At 36.5% G+C, this 25,523-nt stretch overlaps 1 protein-coding gene across 29 annotated transcripts in view; it reads left to right on the top strand.

Moving 5' to 3' along the window:
• The first annotated feature begins 1,685 nt into the window (after positions 1-1,685).
• The window catches only part of GPHN (gephyrin), a 282,654-nt gene continuing 258,816 nt past the window's right edge, over positions 1,686-25,523 (top strand). For 28 of the 29 annotated variants that reach the window (XM_017742128.1, XM_017742124.1, XM_017742151.1 and 25 more), the window contains exon 1: positions 2,076-2,109. In XM_017742128.1, the coding sequence (XP_017597617.1) occupies positions 2,082-2,109 (28 nt within the window). In that variant the 5' untranslated portion in view covers positions 2,076-2,081. Of the gene's footprint in view, positions 1,714-2,075; positions 2,110-25,523 lie in introns of those variants that run through there. The other variant, XM_017742125.1, reaches the window with a different exon arrangement.

The raw sequence follows: 25,523 nt of genomic DNA, 5'->3' as shown, positions 1-25,523 counted from the left end.
GCTCCTTGGGGATGGCTTCTTCCCCTCCCCCTCCCTGGCTTTTAATTTGGGAATTGGGAGGGGGTGGGTGGGGATGCTTGTGCCTATGTGCTCTCTCTTGGGAGGGGGAGGAGGGCATTTATGATGCTGCTGCTCATAGCGCACGGATGATCCTTTAATAAACCCGTGGCACATGACCCGCGGTGGTTGCATAGAAGGTTGCACACCCGGAGCCGGTACGTGTGTGACAGGCTGGGGGTTCCTTTGCCGGGGTCTTGGCGGGTATCCCGGTGCCCCGCGGAGCTCGGCGCTTCGGGGGACGCTCGGCGCGCCCAGGAGCGGAGCCCCGAGGGGTTCCAGTGCATACGGGCGTCAATGCCGTTTCTGTGCAAGGAAGGGACGAGAGATTTTGGCGAAATTTTTTAGGCGTCGAGCTCAGTAGGTTTCACCGGGAGCCTGGGAAGACATGAGTGTTCATGGAAAGCAGCGTTGTGAGCTCGCTTAGGAGTAGGAGGATGTTCGGAGTGAGACAGGGGACATTCATGGGAGAGGAGGCCTGGAGTTAACCCGAAAGTTATTTTATTACCGCTAGCGGTGTTTAACCCGAACGGCGCGTTCGGAAGCGGCCCGAGCCCGCGGGAGCCCCCGGCGCTGTTCCCCTGCTGGGTGCTGATCCCGCCGCCGGGAGCAAGGGATGTCGCGAAGGCTGGAGCCCTCCCCTCCTTCCCTTCCTGGGAAGCGCTTGGCCACAAGGTGATTGTAACGGTAAACCACTAGAAAAGCACGATATATACAAGTGGAAATCCTTAGCGTTGCTTTCAAATTCCAGGCAGTCAGATCCTTAATATGGGTAGAGCGTGTTGGACCAGATGCAAAAGTCACATGGGGGGATTTTTCCCCGTTCTTCCTGAAGGATAGGACATGAGTGCCACTACCTATAAAAAAACTGTAAAAGTTAAAGTGGGAAGGGGGTGCTAACAGAATGCTCTTTGCCTATTTCGTACAACTTCATGATGCGTAACTTGGGTTATTATTTTCTGTTGATCAGAGAGTTGTAATAATTTTCGCTTGTAAGTGTTCCCAGAATGCAGTACCAGACACATATGGTGTTATGATAATTTAAATAATGATTTAGTCTCTCAATAGATTCAGATAATCTTTCCGAATACACTTCTTTTATTTTGCACTGTAAATCCTGTTTGATCATTGTTAAACTCTTTTAACTTTGTATCATAATTTGCAATTTCATTGAGAAAACCTTCTGGCCTGATTTTAATATTTTGTTTTAGAGGAAAGCCAAGAGGCATAACCAAACAGGACGGTTTTAGGTTTTTTTCCCCTTAATGTAATTGTTTTGAATTCCAGGCTGAAAAATTTTGCAGATAATTATATTGCCATTTTGAAAGGGGACGCTTTGGTTTCTTACAATTTTCCTAGTCCCCTCTTTTGTGTGTGCTTGTAAACATGAAATAAAATTTTGTACAAATGTCATAGCATATATTTGGCCAGCCTTGATTATTTTCCACTCTGGCATCTCCTTTAACCCTGGAAGAGAATATCTGTACTTTGGAGGATTTGGACCCCCTAGCTGTTTCTGCTGTTTCAGCTATGAAAAGACAGCAAATTAAAAAATGCACTCTTATGGATTTTTCTCATAGAAATGAACTAATAATTGCCTCTTGAACTAATAATTCCTGGTGAATGGAAGAATAAGTGTAGAAATGAAAAGGTCAGGTAGGTATTTGAACTATTTTTTTTATCATTTAGAATAGCTTAGTGACCAGAAATTAGATAATTAACATAACATGACTCCTTTTGCTTTTCTGATTAAGATCGTAGGCATATATTTGTTTTCTTAGCAGTATATATTTGTGGTCTTATCAGCACAGGCATACAGATTTATGCTTTTGTTAGACCTGGTATACTCAGCTTAGAAAATAACCAGTACTGCACCTTATGGTCATATGCAGATGGAAGTAAATTTACTTGGGAAGGAGTAACTCCGTTGAATTAATTTGGAGTAAAGTTGGGTGTTTGTTTTAAAATGAGGACATATAAAAATAATCTGGGCACATTGTTATTCTTATCTCTTGTAGAGACTGATGCACATGGCTCCAGAGTATATTGAGAGTGAGTAATGTTTGTTATATAGTTTAGTTTCATTACATTGTTTTGTTTTGAGTAAGTTATTGTATTTAGTTTTGCTTGGTAGACCTCTGTGTTTCTGTATGTATTGCTAGCTTCCATCTAGAAACAGATGTTTTTTCACTTGTGGTAAATTAAGACAGGTACAACGGATTAGAGAAATAGACATATTGGTTATTGTTTGCGCTAAATAACTTACTGTGTTCAAATGCAAAATTATGCAGAATGCAGCATCTTGGGCATTTTTTTACAAAAATTACTTGTTAACTTCTCTTATACCTCAACTGTCGAGGTGTTTTAGTTAAGAGTCAATGATAAGAATAGAGTCCATAATTAGGACATTTTCTCAGTGTGAAAGAACTGTCTGCCTGAAATCAGGAAAAATACTGTAGTGTATACAGCACCTATGGACTTGCAGGTGACACTCATGTTTATTTTTGCATCTACAGAAAGTTGTGGAGTTAAGCTTCTTTACTGAATTAGGAGGAAATATACAACTGACTGATTACAAAACTGTGAAACTTGCAAACTAGAGGGTTATGTCTTATGCACATAGGAAGCCTCACTAGTTTGTGGATAGAAAATTGAATTCTAATCTTTGTGTGTTATCATTTCAAGAAGTTTTGCAATTTGTGAAAAGCGTGGAACTGTGAAAGTGTCATATTCAGCACCAGTGTTTAATGAAGTGTTCAGGTTAAAGATATTGCTCATTTAGGTTACAAACCTAGGTTTTCCCTCTGCAACCTTTGATATGTAGTGCAGGCACATGAGCTGCTGATAGAGCTTCAGTGTTATGTTGCCATGAAGTTACTCTTATGGTAAAATACATTTCAAAAGGGCTGTGATGCTAACTGTCAGATTGGGATATTTTTGTGATGGAATAACAGAGTTGGACTAACAATGTCCAAAACTTTGTCATTTAAGTGTTCTGGATATCTTCTTTTGTAAAGGAAACAGTCATAGAGAAACAAGAAATATGGGGTAGATAAATGAAAAAGAGGCGAGATCTCTACATTTACAGTAAAGGTTGGATTCTGTGCGTGCTCTGTATAGTACATGCACCAACGTGCACCAATGCTTCCTTAGTAAAATACAAGTACAGAGTTACTCTGGTTGCCCCTTGCAAGCCTTTCATATTTGGGATATCTCTAACAGAACAGTTGCTAATCAGTTACCAGTGGTGTCAGGTTATTGAACCTGGTGTACTAAGTGCAGAATTTTGTAATGTTGAAGTTGGCTAGAAAAGAGGAGAAAATGTGTTCTCTGCCCAGAATTGAATCAATATTAGATCATCCTTCACTGTGGTGACATTGGTAAAAGTTATATAATCTGTGACCTTTCTTGTTTTGTCAGGGTCTAAAGCAGACCCATGACTGGAACCATCCAGAGAGATCTGAATGCTGTTGCCATCTCCACTAGCCCAATGGGAAAAACAGACTCTGGTTCTCTCTGGTTGCTCCTGTTTTGTGGTTTTTTCCTCTCCATCCCCGTTTTCTTCTTAGTTGCCTCTCTTGTTTTCTCTCCGGTAAGCATGTAATGGAACTGGCCAAAACTTGAGGTTTTGTTACATGTTTGGTTTTTTCAGAATATTTGTGATAAAAATTAGTCATATTTTGTGTTGGCTAATAACTCTTCATTCAGTTTGCTTTTGAGGCAGGTCTGTGAGGAGGAGTCATCACCAGACACAAATACCATTTTCTGTCTTTGCTCCTCATTTTGTATTTTTTCCACCTTGTTTCGGAAAAAGCTCTCAGACTAACTTTTTTTTTGGGATAGCTTTACTGTGTTCAGTGTTGCTTTAAAACAGGTACAGCCTTTCCCTTTCATAATGGGAGTAAGGGGTTTTGGCAAATTTTTCTTCAGATACATTGTTCTTCCTTTCTTCCTCTGTGTAAAGATTAAAACATTTTCCATGATAGCTGTTGCCATAGGCCTACACAATAAAACAGACAAATGTTTTGAATGTGTAACCTCAGACCTTGATGTCCCTGTGTAACACAGTAGTGAGAAAGATTACACCGCTGTCTTTGTGTCTGAGACTCATTAGTTGGTTGAAAGGGCCCTGAGTGTGGACATTGTGTCTGAATGTATCACTTTGAAACAAGCTTTCTTCTGAGATGGTGAGGGCGTTATCTACTTGAGAACTGCAACCACAGAGGTTGCCTGGGCCGATCTGAAGTTCAGTGATATGAATGTTTTGTAAAAATTATCTTTGAGAAACGTTGGAAACGAAATACTTAAAGTGTCACTCTGTTGGTTAGACTGTGTTAGAAATGGATAGGCTCTCTGTTTTCCAACTAAAAAATCATATGCCTGTCTCCTATTTTATGAGATACCTTCTCATGACTTTCCTCTTTGTTAATAACATGCAAATTGCAAGATCTCTCCACAGTGGTGGTGCTGTTCATGTTCTGGACATGTATTGGAATTTGTGGGAAACTTTCTTATAGAGGTGTGTGTGGAAGGGAGAGGACTGACACTAGGTTTGCTAAGAGTTATTGTCAAATTGTCCTAATTGTCTAAATTGAACTTGCTTAGTTTTTTCTTTGTGATCTGTCTTCTCTCCAGAATTACAACTTATTGGGCACTCATCTTCAAAACATAGATTAAAGGCAGTAGCTTTTCCTGGGAGCCTTAGTCAGAGAAATGCCGTGCTTCCATTAAAATATTCTGGATTTGGAGTAACATTGATTTTCATCTTTCTCAACTGTAAGACTGTAACAATGTTGAGTTTATCCTAGAAACTAGGAGATATCCCTCTTTGCCATTTGTAGCTGTATGTCTTCACAAAAGCATTTCTTGTTGATTTTTTATATGGCTATGATGATGAGCTTTAATGTGTCATGAACATGATCTGTAAAATCGCCTCATTTCCTTTTTGTAGCCTAACTGTGCTTTACCTTTTAAACCTAAAGAGGAAGAAAGTCCTTTTCCCCCCCTATTTTTTAGTGTACAGTGTGGAACAAAAATAGGTGGCTGAAATCTCTCTGATATAGCAGACTCTTGTACTTAAAATTTAATTTGCTTGCTACAGTACTGATTCTTTTGAATGGGAAGAAGTAGAAAAACTGAAACTAAAAGCATCTAAAGAAAGAGATTTAAACATACATGTATAGTTGGGAAATAGTACCTACTTATGTAAGAAATGGCCGTTAATTTGGAGGTTTGTGTTTTTATAGATGAGGGGTAAGAAGTCTTGTGTACTCAGTGTTTCTTGATTTGGAGTTTACTTATCCAAATGCAGTTGAAAGACTTCCATCTTCACCCACGCTCCATGTCTGTAGTTCATATTTAGCAGCACAGAGCATACCCATTACAGCATGTTTTCATTTACTTTTCTGGATTTATACTTGTCTCCTTTTCCAGTGCTGCAGGACAACTTTCCATGTTATTTACCTTAGAAGTTAGTGATTGTGAATTTCATGAGAACCAGCTTATTTCTGGGACACCTTTTAGTTGATTTGCTGGCTTTGTTAACTGGACAGTAACAGAATATGTGATCATCAGGCCATGTTTTGGGGAGTCTAGCATACAAAATTCTGATATACAGACACAGAAGTCCACCTTTAATGTTGATTTAGCCATAGCTGTCTGGATTTTTTTGTAGACAAACAAGTATAGATTCTGTTGTCTGCAATTTGTGAGATTGTTATGCAAGAAGAAGACATGATAACTAAAAATGGGAACAAATTTTAGTTCTTGTTAGATATTTATAAATCTTGAAGTGTGGATTAAGTAAAAGAAACCATTTACATTCTGTTCATATACGTAGACGTAGTATGCAACTCTCCACTTCTTACACTGAAGTGGTCTTATAATTTTTTAGTGTTGTGTATGACAATTCTTCTTGAAAGTTTAGCAGAATGCCTGAAAAAGGTATCCTTGGAAAGCAGGAGGGTAATAACCATAAGGGAAATGAGCAGGTAGCAGCCTTTTTCCTGTGGGATGTTTTTAATTAATAAAAAAAGCATAGCCTTTTGGCTGTTTTATTTTTTAAAATTTTATTTTATTTTATTTTTTTGTTAAATCACAAAAAATTGAAAAAATAAGTTAAAATTGTAAAAGAACAGTAATTGCATTAAAAAGTGCTTGGGAAAAATAGACTTAATTAGGCAGCTATCTTAGAAAATTTCATTTTGCAAGTAAGAGATTTGTATGTGATGTTTTGTTTACTTGTTTTGTTTTCAAACTAATTTACTGAGGCCTATTTTATGCCTAACATGTCAAGTGGAAAAAAATTAGCATAAACCCTTAAGAATAATCTTCTGTGTACATTTTGCAAAATCCTGCAAAACAGGGTTCTATCCTGCTGTTACAATGTGGGTGAATGATGTTTTGTAAGGAATAAAATGCATTGTCTGTTCCTTATACTATGAGATAAACAACAAGACTTCCACTGTCTAATTTCAATGATTAGGGAATAGCTATGTATAACAAAACCTATTTTTGAGCAGTGAAATGTTTTTTGATATATACCAAGACCTCAAAGGACTGACTCAACATTAATTTAGCTTCATATGTGAGTTACCTAGAACAGTAATTTTAATAATTCTGTATGTATTATGACATTTTATTATGTATTTGACATACAGATTGTATAAGTAGACCAATATAATGAATATATTAAGTATTGCCTATGTACTTATGATCACAACTATAGAAATACATGTTTCTACTTTCTCCTTTTCTAATTAAATTATATCACTTATTATGTACTAAAGTAAGAAAGTGAAGAAGCAGAATACACTTGGGCTTTGAACTATAAAATTTTTTTGTCTTTTTAGTACTTACTGTGTGGTATTGTTCGTTTTCTTTGTTGTCCTGTATATTTTAGGGAATTTATGTGGAATATTTTTCCTTTAAAAATCTTTCATGCATGTATTTTGTTTGTTTTCCTGGCTATTGTATGTGACTTTTGAGATCTAAAAGTGGGAAGTAGAAATTAAAGTATATGGTGTGGTTTTGTTTGGCTTTGTGGTTTGGTTTTTTATCCCAGGTGTTATAGTTTGGATTTTGTTGGGAGGTGGGATTATTGGTGCTTTTTCTTTTTCAGATATATGCTGGAGGGGATTTAAATTCATACTGAAATCTAGGAAGTAAGTTGTTTCTTCAGAATTTTTATGGGAAGTTGTATGGATGAAAAATAATACACATTCTTTGGGAATTAAAACGAATTGCAGTGAAGTGTTTTGCAGATCTGACTGAGAAGGGAAAAGCTTCTAGGACCTCTACAAATGATGCTTGCTGTTAAAAAAAAGAAAATCCCCTGTACTCTTATCAAGCTGCTTTTAATGCCATGGGATGGGCCACTTAGGAAGGAATTGATAGCAAGACCTGAGATGAAGTCTGTAAAGTCTTCATCCAATAATTCTTGAAGAAACATTGAATATGGCACTTAGTTAGGAGTTCTGTGAACCAACGCACTTCTACATTGTTATTTCTTATCCCTTCTTGAAACAGTGTTTATGGGATTAGGAAGACAAATCAGACTGCCAAAGAGAAGATGGGCATGTATGTATCCTTGTACTAGGTACTTGCAAATCTTGGCCTAGGAAAGTGTGGGCGGCAGCTTGTTTCTGGAAGTAGAAGATTTCCAGGAGTTCAAACAGATATTATGTAATTTCCTACTGACATGGTTCTTTCATATGATGTAGAGTAGTGGCATAGCAGTGTAGATGGTGAGAAACCATCAGAAACTTCATCTCTGAAAAAATCTGGGAGAAAGCAGCAAGATGCCTAAAGTAAGTACATATCTGATGAGAAAACTGCTTGTTGTTTCCAGAAAAAAAAAAAGAGCAAAACCCCATTAAGATTAAAGGGAATATGTACTTCTCATTTCCTCTTCTTTTAGCCTAATTTCTCTTTTTAGTTGTGTGAATACTCAAGGCAAGACATTAAATAAGCCTACAGCAAGTCAAGGATCCTCAAAATCAACTTCCTTGAAGAAATAAGCTGTAAATTAAACATAGTGAGGAAAAAAAGTGGTGAAACACCTTTAAAAGAGAGTGCAGGGACAAAGTGTTTCTGTAGATAATACTCACAAAGCTCCAGGGATGCTGAGATAAAATTGCAACAGGTGTTCCTATGTGTAACTCCTGCTGATTAAAACTTCATAATTGCTGATACAGTCTGATTTAATACGTAAAAAAAAAAAAAAAAAAAGGAGGGAGAATATTATAAAACAAATAGTATAGAAATTGGAGGTTTTGGAGAACGTTTTGTAGTCTCCAGGTTTTTCTCCTGTTTTTGTGATGTCCTGAAAGAATTCCTTCTTAGATAGTTACTCTTATGATGTTCCATTCCCTTGATAGATGTAGTAAATTGGTGAGGCGTAACTCCATAGCTACTAGATTTAGCTAAATCTAAATCTAAGTACTTCTAGTTTTTGTAAAATATACTTGTTGGTAGGCTTTTTTAATGATTGCTGTAATCAGACAGACTGAAAAGTCTGCAGGGGAATTGCTTTCCCTCGTAACCTCCTATTATAAGAGATTCCAAACCATTCTGGTCATGCAGACATTTATTATGGCATTAATTTAACAAAATAAAGAAAAGAAGAAACCAGTAAAAGATATGTAGACTAAACCAGGAGGCTGAGGAGGATTTGGGGATTTTTGAGAGAAACCTTGTAATTTTTCTAAGTAAATGTGACTGTAGGGTAGTTCTGTGTGACATAATTCTTTGGACAAAAGGCAAGGCACAAAGCTTTAAAAAGCTGGGAATGGCCTGTTAGTAAGATGTATGTGGTTCAAGCTGGGTATATTTGTTTCAGAATCTAATGTTTCAGAATCTAATGTTATTCTGATATCTATTTTTTAGGAATGTGCCTTGTTCCACAGTAGGAAGGTAAGCTGTCAAGGCTTAAGGTCTGATCTTGCAGTTAAATTTCAGCATGGTAAGAATTAAAGCTATTACCAGTGTCTCCAGTGTGCAGGACCTTCTTATCTGAGTGAGACTCAGGCTTTTTTCCTATACATCAAAAATCAAAATGGAAACTCTAAAGTTCATGTTAAAAGCAACTGCTGAAAAAAGCAACTGATGAAGAATTTCCTGTGATTGTCAAGCTGCAAGGAAGCTCACCTGCCTGTTCCTATTTCTTTATTCCAAAGAAAGGATATAGCTCTAGTTTATGCACAATGGTTTCAGTACATGACTTTTCTCTTTGGCTTGGCAGTTGATCAAAGAGAATTAGAGAAAATACTTGTTGTCATTTCACCATTGTTTTGTCAGAAAAGGGTTCAAGTAGACTTTCTTTGAGTGCTTTGATGAACAGAACATCTTTCTGGAAAAGGCATCTGAGGCAAATTTCTGTATAGCATTAAACTGGGACGTCACGGATTATCTTTAATATTAGAAAAATCTTTTAATTCCTTGATAGTGTGTCTTGTATTCCATTATTGTTATGTGTAAGTTGCTGTGAGGACTCATCAAATCATAAGGGAGATTTTAGATGGGAAATAGTAATAATTTTCAGTATTTCTTACCAGAATAGTAGCAGCTTTTAGTATACTCCAGAATAATTTTAGCAGATCTTCATATTCAGATTATTCCTAGGATCCTTTTTCTGCACTGAACAAACACCTGATAAAAATGTTCTACCTGTGCTTCAGCCTCCCAAAAGTAAATTCAGCTGTGCATATGAAAAGTATGCTGAGATGAACTACCTCAAAATGAATGGTTGAGATCTTACTAGCATCTAGAAAGTAGCTAGTACTGGGCCTGGGGCCATTTGAGACAATAGTTAAATATATATTCTAATTCCTTCAAAGTATAAATTTAAACTCCATAGGTGCTGACATTCCAACTAGCAGCCATTGCAGGAAAAAAACCCAGACAGATGCAGAAATCCCTTTATTTGGATAATTAGGTACTCTCTCAATTCTTCAATAATAAGTACAAAATTAAAAAAAAAAATTGTGCTGTACCTACATAAGTCTTTGTCATGGGTTAAATAAGTAAGTAATGAGTATTTTGGACCAAACTGCTACAGTCTTTTGACTGTAATTCAGTAGATTAATTTACCTTCTGTGATTTCACTCCATGTAAGTAAAGTCCTTGGTAGCAAGTACTGCTGCTTTAGAGAAACAGATCTTAGTACTGGGGACTTCATGTGCAGACTGTTGAGTGTGTTTTGCCTCACACTAGCTCAAAACCCATGGAGTGACCTCTGTAATTGTTGGAGTGCATTAGGTGCACTTGTGGAGTGCATCTCATTTAGTTTTGTCCAAAGTGAATTCCACATTCATGCTTTGATTCTTCTCTGCAGTGTCAGCTGAAGTGTGGTGACTGGGGACTCTTGGGAGACAGTTTAAAAGCCACTTTCTTGAACCAAGCACAAGAACTAATGTAGACTAGTTGTTGTTTTTTGCCTCCATGGGGTTGTGTGCGCCTCTTAAAATTCTTGTGCATGCCAGAGAAGTCTTCCAGTGGGTAGCAATAAGGAGGCCTTCCTAAAAGTGGAAGGTGACCAGGAAGATACTAGCTCTTGAACTGTTTCTGTGCATTTTGTGAAGGGGATGTGGTTGAGGGCATAACCTTTGAATCTTTGGATACTCTAGAGAAAGAGAGACATGTATTTTGTTAACTAGCCTTGAAATGACTCTTAACTTAAGATAGCCCAAAGTAAAGTTCAGTAGTATGTAGAATTATTTCAAATGTCCAAAATTAGCCATAGAATTACAATTTTTTATGAAAGCTATCGATGAGGAAATGACAGAAAAAGTGTGTTTAAATTAATCCTTCATTTGAACAGGCCCTCCTTGTACCTATCTGACTTGTCTGTTAGGAAAATACATGCAGCATCTTCTCAGGGATTTGGTCTTCCTGCATTCACTACACCTCAAGGTGAGTTATTCAGAGATAATTTTCTGCTGGTGTACCATGCAGTCTGCTGTAAGTGGCCACTGCTTTAGAGCCCAAGAGGACTCTGTCCAGGCTTCATCTTGGGCATGATTCTGTCGTCACTCTTCTTGTTCACTGCCATGCTGTGCTGTGCTGGCATAACCTGTTGTGTGGCTGTGAAGGCAGGGAACTGAAATAGCTGAAAATTACCCTGCCAAAGAAAAAGGGTCCTTTTGAGCTGAATCAGCTATGTGATCTGGTTCAGCACAGAGCTCTGCAGACTTCTGCTCCAGTAGGTGAATGGTGAACAAGGCTGGCAATTTTTACATCTATTGTGAATTTTTTTCAGTTCTGTTCTTTCTTAGTACTCTTTTATCCTGCATTTTTCACTCTGTGCAAAACAAACTTAACTGGCTAACCTAGTGGAAAACTGCTCTTCTTTTGAGAAATTAGTTTTCTGCAGCTGGAGCAAACTGAATCAACTCGGCAAGGGACCTCAGGAGTGCCAGTTTGAGGGAGGAGCTGGATTGTACAGGTGGGATAGGTAAAGGTGGGAGATAGGACTTCTGTTTTCAGAACACAGCTCAAACAGATGTAATCATGTGCTAATTTTATGTAGTTCACTTGCATCAATTGCAAAGGTAGTCTTGACACTCCTTTATCTGGCTGTGCTGCCTCTTTTCTTGCAAGTACTGCTTTGTCAGGCCAGGTGTCCTCTTGGTTCTATTTACTAGCTTGTCCTCATGGACAAGCAAAGACACTGCCTCTGCTGAATAATAAGCAGTAAAAAAATCATAGTGAAGGAAGGGAAGGATTTGCGTATTACAGGAAATTTTTTTGAGGAGAGGGTAAGCCAAGATACATTTTTCCATTTGGTATGTAGAGGTCTTTGATTCGTGTAGTAGTAGGTGAATATGAAGGCTGTGCTAGGCATTTGTGCTTAGCAAAGAGCTGAACATCTGAGAACTTGCATGTTAGGTAACTAGAAAAGCTGAACATTAGATTTCTGCAGTGTTAAATTTGGGAAAAGGTGAACACTATGTTACACATTTACAGGCAAGTAAGGTCATTTTATGAATGTATTAATTTTTTAATAGTCAAAATTTCTAACGTTTAGTTTTTTTAACTTACTATCTTGACTATAGTATGCCTGACAGAACTAATTTGAAGATTGTATACATATAATTAATATACATACACACATAAACGTTTATTATAGTGTATATCAGTAATTTTAAAAAAAGAAAAGTGACACATTTTTGCCAGGTCTGATTTCCCTTTTGCTTGAGGGATTTCTTTGGCACCATTCAATCTGTCATCTCGCTTGCACTCAGTATAGTTTTTCTGAGCATATCTCTACCACTCAATCTAGCTATTATGCTGACTTGGAGGCTACTGGCCTGATATGTACTAAATGGCAGATGATGTGCTACTGGCATATTTTTTTTCTGTTGGACATCTCTACACCAACTACTTAAAACATCTGCATGAAAGATCATAATCTAATTTTGTTTCTGTCCTGCATACCTTCTTGCTGATGTGAACAGTCTTACCTTTTCTCTTGAGTGGACTGTTACCCATTGGATCACATTGTGATTAGTGGCAGTAATTGGACCAGCCAGTCACAGGCATCAGCTATTTGGGTAAGTCAGGCTTTGAGATTCTTGATATTTCTTTAAAATGGGGGAGGGATTGGGATGAAGATGAGGATAGATAGTTTAGTTGTATAATTGTGGTCAGTGGACCATGTGCACTTATTTAAGTCTTTAACTGCAACTCAGAAGCCTGCTGGTCCATGCATTTGTCTAATATTGTATGCTTTCATGGTCTCCATGGCTACTAGTTATGTACAGACCATGGTTTTAGTATCGAAATGCAGTGTTTGGAGATAAAGGTAGCTAGCTAAACTGGGTTTTGTAAATTGCAATATAAGTAACATCTTCAGTATTAAGGTACATTTATAGCAGAAGTGTGATTTTTGAAATAGCAGAAAATACTGAGATGCTGTAGTCACTATAAAAGCAATCATAACATAAAAAACAGTTTGGCTAGAAAAAAGTTAAGGATTAATAATAAAAATGGGATTTTACAAGTAGTGTCAGAAAAAGAAACTATAGAAGGAATTGATAGCCACATTATGTAAAATCAAAACTATATCATAAAGGATAGCCTCTAGTAAATAATGTAGAGACTGAGGTTATACAAATGAGGTGTAAAGGCTGTTAATGGACAGCAGACAAGCTAAACAGGGAAAAGATTTGTGTGCTTGAGGATTATGCATCTGTAGGTATCTGCAAGCATCCTGTTCACTAGAAAAGCTTAACAAAAGCAAAATTAGGAAATTGTTTTTATGAGAAGAATAGAGTAATAAACCAAGTATACTAGACGTTTATAATCCCAATAGTCTCTCCTTAAAAATCCCTCACTGAGCCTTATTGAAAGCTGACAAGTATTGAATCTTTTAGCTATTCTTTATGAATTCATTTTTTACTCCATTGTATTAATGGTGAAATTAATCCCACCTAGAGCTCTCATCTGTCCATGAGCTCTCATTTATCCCAGCAAAATTATTCCTATATATGGTGAATGAAATGTGAACTGATCCAGATGATAGTATTTTGCCAAGCCAGCTTTCAGTGAATTTCTTTCAGTTTACTATGAGTAAATGCTTGTGCCCACACAGTAGAGACGGGAACAAGTTTCTGCCAGTGTAAAGAAGGTGGGATTTTTTTCTTTTGCTAATAATGCATGAGAAAAACTGATCTTTCACCGAGGCATTAGTGGCCCATGTTCTTGGAAAATACTGTTGCCAGGCCTTCAAAGCTTGTATTTTTACTGTAGTGCACTTCTATCAAAATCAGAAGGTACATTCTTTAAAAAGATTGCATGGATACGGTTACACTTGGTAGCCTTGTGCACCACCCATTGACCACTGATTTCAGTTTCAGAGTCAGTTACCTGAGGCTACATATAGTGGTTCAAAACTCAATAACCAGTCATTCACTTAAGCGTGTTCACAGATGCATGTGCTGTTTGTGTGTCTGTAGGATGTTTCTCCTTTTTTTTTGGATATTAAATGATCAGCCTCCTGGTTTTGAAGTAATTGTGCTACTTCTGTTGTCTGGTTGATCTGTGAATCTGCTGCTGCTATACTAATGTCTCATCTTCCTTCAAGAGACCATTAGATTCTGTTTATTTTAATTACTTTTCTTTATTAACATGTATAGAATTATTGGATATTTGTTGAGATTTCGGAATTTAATTATAGCTCCTATTACAACTGATAAAAAAAAAAGTTTTGAAAAAAGGTGAGGAGTGGGGAAGTACTTCTAAGACTTTCAGCAGTTCCTTTTTCCCCTTCATCTCCTCACCATGGAGCAAGATGCTTGAGCATACTACTCTTAATGACTGCAAGAGAATAAAGCATTAAAAACCTTAGCTCTTCTTTAAAAACAGTGGAAGATAAAGATGTGAGGCCAACAGATGCTTTTGCTGTCATTTTCTTCCATGTGTGACTTTTCATCTTTGTATTTGGTTTAGATTGGGCTGACTAAATACTGGAAATGGCTTTTTAGTGCTTTTCTGCTATTTTTTGCATTGAAAATACTTTTCAGTTACTCTTATTTCTGTTCTTGTGCAAGTCTTATTCTTTTGTGAATTGACAAAGGCATACTTCCTTTGGGACTGACTGTAATATCTTTTGTTTCCTGTAACATGACAAGTTAAACTGAAATCTTTCTCAGCAGTGTTGTTTTCTTGTTTATTTTTTTTCTTTGGGTGTATATGTCTTGATACAGAGTCTGTTGATCAAATACATCATAGATCTCATTCAGATTATTTTTGGTGTTAGAGGAAGAAGTCAATCTCTTGAATGCAACTAGATTGAGGGTTTTCTTACAGAATTTCTACTAAATGTGAAGTGCTTCTTTTCTTGGAACTTTTTTATTTGTAACTGCTTTGAATTGACATCTCCTGGAATCTCAAGATTTCTTTATCAGGTTATCAGGTCAATAGTTTATTTACCTTTGTTTTCTCATTTCTTTCTTACCTATTTTTTTTCCTTAATTCTGACAGATGACAAGGCATTTCTTCCACTTTGCTTCACATTCCTGAACAACTTCATAGGCAGCTCCATGAAAGGCTTTTCCCATAGTCCATCTTTCCTGTATTAGCATAGCTCTGAGAAGAATGTATTTTCTGTCTATAATTGCTTGTAAATATTACCGCATTTGACCATGGTTGTTTCTTTCAAGACTTTTTTTCTTTTCTCTGTTTCTTTCATTTTGCAGCCAGTGATCTCTCTAATAGTCTGTTGTCCAGGAGGATATATCTGGAGAATGTACTGCTTTAATGCAGTACAAAGGAAGTAATTGAAAGAAATCACTAAAGGAGATTGTGGTGTGTTGACCCTGTGCAGCAGCTAAGCCCCCACCCAGAGGCTTACTCACTGCCCCCAAGCAGGATGAGGGATGGAATAAGAAAAGCCAAAGTGAGGAAACTCATCAGTTGAGGTAAAGGCAGTTTAATAAGTGAAGGAAAGGTGTATGCCTTACTGAGATCAAGCTAGAATACCCACTGCTCTCCATTTACCAAGCCAGTAGAAAGTATATTTTCCTTGTAGAAAGTAGATTTTTGTTAGGCTGATCTCTGTGTTCTGTTGCATTTTTTTTTCTACCTGTTAGCCAGACAGGTAGAAAAGTCCAATTTTCCTTTGTATCTAGCCTTCTACCAGACAAAAAGCACCATTAAGAAATTTTATAGCTTGTTCCGCAAATCTATCTACCCCCTTTGTTGAGGAATACAGGCAATTTATAGATCAGTGCAAGGAAGCAATGCCCCACTGTATGGCTTTGCCATCTGGTACACATCCTGTAGGATGAAGAAAGGCTCTTATGAACATCTTTTGTCTGTTTACATTGTTGGCTAATGGCTTTTCTGCAGTTGGCAAGTGGCATTTTTACTTCTCTCATGTGTTAGCTTTTTGTAGTTGCTGAAAAAACTTCAGTGATTCACCTCCTTTTCTTGTCCCTTCAATGGAATCAGAAATGGAAATTCAGCTTCCATACTTTCAAGAAGTTACCTTCGTAAGGAAAAGAAAAAGTATACATTGTATCTGTAAGTTCCATTTAAGTCAATATTATATATTGGCAATGTTCCCCTGGGCTGTTATACAAATATCTAATGTCAATTACTGTGCATTGATGATACACCTTAAGATATAGACTGGTTTTTTTCTTAAATTTTGTATGTGAATTTAACTGAAGAAAATCCTTTCACCGCGTGCCCAAATGAGATAATTTGAGTAAGGATGTGGTTTAAAGATATTTAAAGCTCACAGTACTTCACAGCTTGACACAGTTCTGTGATTTATTCTATATCAGATGTAATTTCAGATACTAGATTGTGACTGATAGCATTGTTCACTGCGTGAAGTTCTTTTCTGCCAAACTACATTACTTTTTATTTATTCATTATGCAGATTTCTTTTATTTACATAAGTCCTTTGCAAATGCTCAGGTAAAAAGCAAGTCTTGAAACTCATATGCTACATAGGCTACATGTTAAAAAAAAGAGGTTTTAAGTCTCTGAGGACAAGAGCCAGCACTAAACCTGATATACAAGGTCATGAAATAAACTTGGAGTCTTGTATTAGCTTGGATTCACTCATAATTAACTTTGGCTACTCTAGCTTGACTTTTAAAATATAGCTTACTAGGTAAAAACCACTTGTTGGTTATTTAAGAATTTCTAAGAGAACTAGTATAATGTAATGTAATATATATTATACTAGTTCTCTTAGAAATTCTTAAATAACCAACAAGTGGTTTTTACCTAGTAAGCTATATTTTAAAGCTTAATATATAAGTTAAAACATCTCTAGGGGCCACAGTCAATTTGAGTATTAAAAAAGATTTCATTTATTAAATATGTATATAACAGTCTCTGCAACAAGGGCCTACACATCATTTATAAAAACAAAATTTAGCAGTTGAGAGTTGCTCTTAGAACATACATGATACTTTTATTCTGTTCAGTTTTTCTGTTTTGAAAGAAAGTGAGGAATTTTTTAGGATTTTTCTGTGCTTGAATATGGTTTCTTACTAAGCCTTTCCACATCAAGTAACCAGGATCAGATGTCTTGAAAGCATTACATGGACACAGCTTTGTTCTTGGACTTAGTCTTTTTAGTTCCTCATGTTTTTAACAGAATACTTTTGTATAGAATTGTTAGCTCAATAGCTAAAATTCTGCTGTTGAGCTCAAAACAGTTCGTCCATTCCATTTTAAACAAATGCCTGTATGAACTCACTAGTCTGTTCAAATTAGCTAATTCAGAGAAGTATAATCTGTATGTTAGAATTACATAATGCAAGTTTTTATTGTATACTTTGCTCTAACAGAGTCAAGAGGCTTTGGATTTTTCCCCAATGTCTGTCATATTAATATTACCAAAGCTTTACCTTTTTGGATGAGGCCTAAAGTACAGTCATTAAACTAAAGGGAAGACACGAAAATAAAGAAGAATATTCTGAAAGTAATAACTATATATTTCTTTGATAATTAAGGTTTGCAAACCTCTTAATTTAATGAGGCACTACTAGCTAATGGAAATGACATACATGGAATGATACATTTTGCCTTTCACTTACATCTGAGTTTTTACTTATGACTGCATCTGTTCTTGCTCCAGGGAATAAGAAATTTGAGATGGGAAGTTGAAGAAGCTCCAGTAGATTTAACTTAATGTGGTACTCGAAAGTATATAACAGTTTCTAAAAAAATGAACAACCATTTCACAATTAATTTATCATATTGATCAACCTATGTGAACATTACCTTTCTTGTTTATCTTAAGGACGGGCTGAAGATTTTTGAATGAAGACAAACAAAAAAATAGTACATGATCCAAAAGATGCAAGTTGCAAAAAAAAAAAAGAAAGAAAGAAAGGAAGAAAAGCTGCGGTTGACACAAGAAGGTGGTTAGTGTTAACATATAGTGTGATGATGGATGTCAGGGGCAGAGGAGGGTGTTAAGTCATTGTTTTAGACTTGTGAGGTGGATTTACTAGAGTTTGTGTGTTCTCTAAGCAGAGAATATTGTGTTGATCCAGTAATTTGGGGATATTTTGGTTGCTCCAGGGAATGCTGCATTAAAAGTAGAAGCAGCTTTAAATATTCTTTAAAATGGAATGCATCTTTATTCTCTCTGTGGAGCAGTGCTATTAGGAGCTATATCCCTAGCTACACACTTGTGAAATTAAAAAAGCTTTGTGGCTGGAAAGGTGCCCAAAATCTGAGAGATCTTGTATCTCTCTTCTTTCTGAAGAGAGAGATCAATAGTCAATCAAAACCAGATACTGTTAACACTTTGTAGGCTAGAGTCAAAGAGAGACATAGATGTGGTGATGCTTCAGTATCTTAAACTTAGCAGTTTAGACCATGCAGTGGGACGGAAGAGAACAGGGTTCAGATACTTGCATTTTGAACTATTGATGAGTTTTCTTTTCATGTTAAAGGGCAAGTAACAAAACAGAAATAGTCCATGGAGCAGGGACTAGAATCTAGGTCTTCTCTCCCAGTTGAGCACCCCCGTTATTAGGCTACAGTGTGATCCTTGTTAATTGTCCAGATGCCATAGCATTTTAATTTTTAGCTGGGTAGTTACCCAGCTTTAGCAGACAAGAAGCTTGTTACTATCCAGCCTTTTAGTTTCCTAATTAAAGTGCTCTTCTGGGAAATAAATGCATATTTTTGAATCCCCATATGCTAACAGAGAATTAAACCCAAGTTCCTTGTCTCTGTGGTACTTGCTGTAATCCAGTATGTATCTACAGGAGAAGTTCTGTATTGGTGGTCCCAAGCCATTTGCAGACCCTTGTGTACCTTGCAGTGCTGTTACACAGCCCCCACCACTGTCCTTTCACAGGGGTTGTGTTTGCTGCCGCAGGTGGGACCTCTGTGTCACTTTGCACATGAGCCTCCTAGCATGTGTCTTGGTGGAGCTTTAGCCTTCTATAAAGTGTCCACCAGAAAAATTAAGTACATTTATCATGTCTATTTCTAGGGAAATCCTGTGGTGTTTGTTAGATTACTTTGTATAGGACTTGAGGGCCTGAATTGTGCTTGTATGCAAAAATACTTTTATTACATGCTGCTAAGAATTCAGACGACATGCAGATGATGAGAAAACATCATGCTTATCAGGTATTTGAATATGGTAATAGCAGGAGCTCTGTTTTTTGTTGCCATTTAAATAAAAGTATTTAACAGTCAGAAAGTTCTGGGGTCATGCAGCCTGGATGCTTCATTAATACAACTGAAGGAATTAAGCTGCTGGACAACCAGATTTTCCTTTCAGTTGTTTAAGTTAAATAATAAGAAATATTTTTCTAAGAAAATCAAAATAACTAACTGCCTGTTTTACTTAGGAAGCTTTTCCTTTCATGGCTTCTCTGATGCAGTCTTCTTCAGTGTCTTCTCATAACAAAAATTATTTGGGTATACTTTGGGATTGTAGCAAGCAGGAAAAAAATTTTGGGGCGCTCTCCCCAGCAGTCTTCCCCACACCCTTGTTTACATGCCATATGATTAAAAAAAAGAAGAAAGAAAAAAACATTTAAAATCAGTCCTCCTCCCCTCAATTTGTTGCCTTCCTAGATAAATAAATCCTTGGTAGTTCACTGCAATTTAAATTATGTACACTTAGTATTTTCACGATTATCATTTTCCATGCTAATTTCTTTTTTAGTAATGGTTCTATGCAAAATCAAAACTGAAGTTACTCAAAGCCGTTGGTGTCAATTTTTTTTGTGAGTTTGGTTGGTTGGTTGGTTTTGCTTTTGTTTTGTTTGGTTGGGGTTTTTTGTTGGTTGTGGTTTTATGTTTGTTTCTTCGAAAAACATACTATGTTTTTGCTTGTTTGCTGGACTTCTTTTAATCTGATAAGGAAAACAGTCCTGAAAAACATAAAAAGTGCTGATGTGACCTTGTCCATATCTTAGCTAGCAGGTGCCTTTAGAATAAGATGGTACTGCATCATAATTTCCTGATGAGTTACAGCATCATGATGGCATGTGCTCCCACTCAGAATCTATTTTAAGAAAGGACTGAAGCACTTTCTTATGAGTAATCTTGTACTCAAAAATACTGGATTGGAGTGAAGAAAGTCTACGAAGTAAAGATGTTCTGGAGATCAAAAGAGAACTAATGGAAAAGTAATTATTTAATCTGTATAGTTAAAAAAAAAACTTAGCAGAAAAAAGCTTCAGCAGCTTTTAGTCTATACATCTGTTTAGCCTGTACATCTATTAGTCTATATATCTGTCCATATAACAGATTCATACAGCAGAAGAAATACTAAAGACTTCCTCAAAGAAGCTCGTGGCCCACTTAATTAGGCAGAACTTTCAGAGGCTGTTTTATGTTTACCACTGTACTGGCCTTAGTAATTGCAGCATGTGTTTTGGAAATTTGTTATCAAATCTTCTGTGTAGCAGAGCATCTCATCTCTTTGCTAGATGTTCCTATTTTGATACTGGTTTCAGTTTGTCAAGAAAATGTAGTTCATTTCAGCACAATAATTGTAAGGGGCAAGTCTTAAGATGAAAACTCTTCAGTATGCTGCAAATACTGACCCACTCTTGGACAACCCTTTATTTTCCCAGAATATAAGGGTCCTGAAAGAGTTTGAGGATATTCTGTACAATTAATGTGCCTTGAATTGACCTTAATAAGGTGAGCACAGGTTTTATAAACCTGTTAGTTCAGATTAGCTGTATTTTAACCCAAGATCTTTTAACATTCAGCTGCATACACTGTAAACTGAATGTAGAAAACCTTTTGTTATACCTTTATATTGCACTTAGGAAACAGGGCAGCTGAGTACTACCATTATACAGATTAGTACTATTACAAGAAGAAAAACCTAATACAAAGCTAAATATTTCAAGTCACAAGCCATAACATTTTCTGGTGGACTAGAGTATTTTTATCTTCTTTCTATGCTATTTTCGTGTAAGCTTCCCATTATCTGAATATAGCTAATTCAAGTGTGCTATTAACACATCACTATTTCTTGAATGGCCTGTGGGAATAATCAAAATTTGGGAAATGGAGCACAGAGGGGACTGACTTCACCTAGCTTGCTTATTTTTACATTAAAAAAATGTAGGTAAGAAATCTTTAGGTCTCTGCAGTCTTGACTTACAAAATTAGGACTCTGTATTTAATGAATGAGTGCAGTGAATGTGTATGTAGCCAGAATTGCATGATTAAATTATTTGCTATGGTAAGTTTAAAAGGCTATCACCCCATAGTATCAGAGGCTTCCAGCCTTTGACATATGAAAATAACTGATTTTGAGAAACACAGAAACTTCCTAAAGAAATTTGACCTATAAAGCAATGTTATGTTTTTAAGGTCTAATTAGTGGGGATCTGCTGTGAGTAAAAAAGGGGTCTTTCTTTGGAAGCAGATATACCAGTTTTACAAAGCATACTTTTCTATACATGTAATAAAATAATCTCTCTGTAGGTATTGGAATTCTACATTTTACAGAGAAGAAATATTTTTGCGGCAAGCTCCTTCCTAGCAGCAGGCTTGACGTGTCAAGAATAATTCTGGTGGAGGTAGTGTACTGATTCAAATCCAATCAAGAAATTAAAAATTACTCAGAGGATGCAGTTTCTCATGGGTCTCCAAACAGTATGGTGTTTTGGTCATGCTTATTTTTGTGACCAGGTAGGCTGCAGGCTAATTTTTAGGTTTCTGTTTAGAGGTGCATTGTACACAGAATACTCATTTCATAGGTTCAAAGGGAAAAAAAACACCAAAAAAAAGCCCCCAAAAGCACACCAAAAACATGAAGAGGAACATTTCCTTCGTGACTGACAAGAGCATTCCATGTGAGCAGAACACAAATGAAAGCATATTGGAGATAACATTTTTGAAACACTGTAACTCTGTAAGTGCAATACCTTGCTTTATTTAGTGTGCTTGATGTTGGTTTTTGTTCTGTTAAGCAGTTCATCCATCAAGGTTTACTTGAGGTATGGAAAGGTCATTGTTTTGATCTTCAGCAGTGATGTAGCTTGAGGAACTTTGCTTGTTTAATGACCCTGTGTGTGGGGGGGTACCTTTCTGAAGCTCAGTTTCAGATTAACATGAGTATTGTGTGAGACTGTAGTGGGAAATTGGACATACCAGGAGCTAGGGAATCCTGGTGAGGTCAGCATGTTAACCTGTGCCTGTTGAGGTGGTTATCTGAAATGTGAGTTAACAATACTGTTTGCCTGATTCCATTGCATCTCAGTCAAGCTGTCAATAAGTCAGTGCTCTCCTATGTACAGCTTTTTAATGTGAAAGAGAATATTGCCTTCTGGGAAGACTCTCTCTACATCTGAAAAAATTTGAGCATGCATTTCAACTTGTAATTTCAGTTTCCACTAACAGGATAAATTCCTATTTTCCAGCCTGCCATTTGTATATAACACTCAACTTTTGTTTTCCGTGCAATGCCCATGGTCAAAAATTAGGTAAAGTCTGAGTGGCAGCTGGCAGATGTCAACAAACTGCTTACTATGCTATTCATAATTTCATATTCTCTGTAGATCATATTCTAAAAACCCCTCTGTGTTCTAAAAAGTGTTATAGAAGTTTATAGCATTAAATAAAAGTGATGATGCTTTCTACTTTATTCAAGTTATACCAACATCAGGCTTTTATCTTGCATTTCTTCTTTCTTTTTCATAACCTTCTTTCAGTTGCTCCCATGCTCACTCCCATTATCCTCTCCCTAGCCCAGCCTAAACAATGATGTGCCATTTCACTGACATCTTCTCCTTCACCCACTACAATTATTCTTGGGGGAAAAAATGCAGAAAAAGTAGTTGTAAAAAGAAATTGGATTATTCCCATGCTGTCTGAGTTAAGATCGCATTGGTGCAGAATGCAAAGACCAAAATTCTAGGTGCTAAGGCAAATGCTTCTAGGAAGAAGTAGTTTGATGAATTGTAGGAAGAGAAATAACATTTTACTTAGGGTCTTTTGATTACAGAAGGTGTAGTCTGTAATTTTTAGTCAAGTTCAGCTTGCATTAAAGGGGAAAAACCCCAAAAAATCATGCTGAGCATATATAAATTGAGGAAGCTAGCTAAAGGGAACTCAGAAAGAGCAGCTGAATGGTTTGTGATGCTGTGCAATCTGTTTAAAGTTATTGTATGAGACTCCGAACTGCGCTGTGGGCTGCAAAAGGAAAGGCTTCAATTGGCTGACCTCTAGCTTCTGTGAATGGTGCAATGTATTAATCACAGTTTTATCTGGATCAGAAGGCCATTGCTGTGCCTTGCATCTCCCATTTAGCCTGGGTACCTGCATTTCCATTCTGTGAAAACCACGCTGTGAGGGTGTGGAGCACTCCTGTTTCCCCCAGAATGGAACTGGTAAGTAGCCATCATGAGCACTATCTGCAAGAACTACAAAGTACTCCTCTGTTTCCCCAGGCTTTGATACAGTATCAGAAGATCAAAAAATTAAAGGTGACATGTTGAAACTTCAGGAGAAAGGAAGTTGTTAATAATAAAAGGAAGGGAAAAATAGATCGGAGAGGCTGTCAAGTTAAATGCAAAAGAAGGCAAGCCCAAAAAAGACTGTTGAGAATCAACTTGCTAAAGGCATAGCACCTAATAATAACTAATGTTCATGATATCAGGGAGCTGAAAGTTTGTCAGAGTGTTGGTAGGGTCAGTAGCTGATCAATACAAGTAACAGTTGAAGAAAATAAAACCATCATGTAAAAGTTAAGTGTGTGTGGGGGGGGTTGTTTTTATTTTTTAACATGATGTTATTTCACCTTGAAGGTTTTTGGCAAGTTACTAATTCTGAAGTAACAGAACTCTGAAATGAAGTGCTTGGTTGCTTTTTTAAGGCAATATTTCTGGTAATTGTAGTAACTTTAGACCAAGAAGTCTGAATTCTGCATTGATTTCGCTTCAGAAGCTATAAAAGAAACGAATAGGTTTTCAGCATATTTGCTAGTATATTGGGAAAGGACTGAACCAGCTTTTCTTGAGGTTAATTCACTCAGTCTGCTGGAGGTTTTTTGAAATATCTCATGATGCCTTCAATATTAGGCATATGATATAAATTTTCATTTTCAAAATGCTTCAAATGGCTCTTAAAGAAATTAAAGTGTCCTGCAAAAAGAAGCAAAGTCCTGCCACTTAATAGTTAGTTAGTAATTAGAAAAGTGTAGGAATAAATTGTCAGACTTCTCAGTAGAGGCATTTACAAACAGAATTATGTAGGAATCAGCTCTGTAGGCTGTCATGGTTAACATAGGATAATACAAAACAGCTTCCGTACTACTTACTGCTTCTCATATGTCAAGTTGCAGGAGGCATAAATGAAATTATGCGTTAGTAGTTTTAATTATAAATATTGTTACAATGTCTTAAAAGTTAACCTATACTTGGATAAAATTTGTACTTCTAGACTTTATAGTAATAATAGTATGTAGTAGTGATCAATTAATTTTTTACAGTAGCTGTTAAAAGATTTTGCTTGCCTTTTTTAGAATCAAGGTAGCAGGTGTCTTTTATATTTTTACATAATTTAATGGAAATTAGCACACAGATTTGCCCAAGTATGAAAAAAATAATTTGGCAAATTACAAATATTTAGAGGTTCTACTGGTTTCTTTGAGATTTTGAAAACACTTACTCTGTAAAATACATTTGATATTGATTTCCATTAAAACTGAGACTTTCCCATTGTTCTTAATGATGCTAAAAGCTAAGTGGTCTTACTAGTAGTCTTAGTTTTAAGTTCAGAGTTATTAATTTGGGGTTAGGGAGGAATTTTCTAACAGATTAGGTTGAAAACAGTTGTACTTCTTTAGTCTTCAGTTGTGAATATGGTTCACTTTCCTAGGATTGTCTGAATCACTGGATGTATTTCTCCGTAAGAATAGGCTGGATACTTGGTGCCAAAGACAGAAATAGAATGCAAGGACTTGGGAGGAATTGAGTGGTGAATGTTAATATGTTGCATTCTAAGCTCCTTGCAGAAGAATCTTCTAATAAGCACCAACTGTCACACTGAAATTAATAGGAATGCAAAACATCACACTCTTTATTCAGTCTTTATGTAATACAACCCTTTTTGCTTAATTGTCTTTGTCTTGTCTGTTTTTTTAGACTACAAATCCCAATCTAACTTGGGACCACCAGCTACTATTCCAATGCAAGTCATATTTAGCATTAGGAAACAGTCTCAATGTCTAATTTGTTTTACAGATGCTTAAATACTGTTATAAGTATATTTACACTAGAAAAAAATGCTGCTTAAATATTCTAAATTTAGGAGTGGAAGAGCTTTGTGAGGACTTATTACTTACATATATTTAGCATTTTGTTGTGAATTTTCCCATTAACTTCAATTAAACATGTTGGTGCTCTCAGTGGAAATGAATATGTAAGTCTTCACAGCACTGTGCTTTAAGTGGTGAGGGAACAAGTTGAATACAAGTTGGCAGAGTGCAAAGTAACAGCACGTGTTTG

This window comes from Corvus brachyrhynchos, unplaced genomic scaffold (assembly GCF_000691975.1).
Source record: "Corvus brachyrhynchos isolate BGI_N302 unplaced genomic scaffold, ASM69197v1 scaffold115, whole genome shotgun sequence".
Classification (NCBI taxonomy): domain Eukaryota; kingdom Metazoa; phylum Chordata; class Aves; order Passeriformes; family Corvidae; genus Corvus; species Corvus brachyrhynchos.
This window is presented reverse-complemented; position numbering and strand designations above follow the sequence as displayed.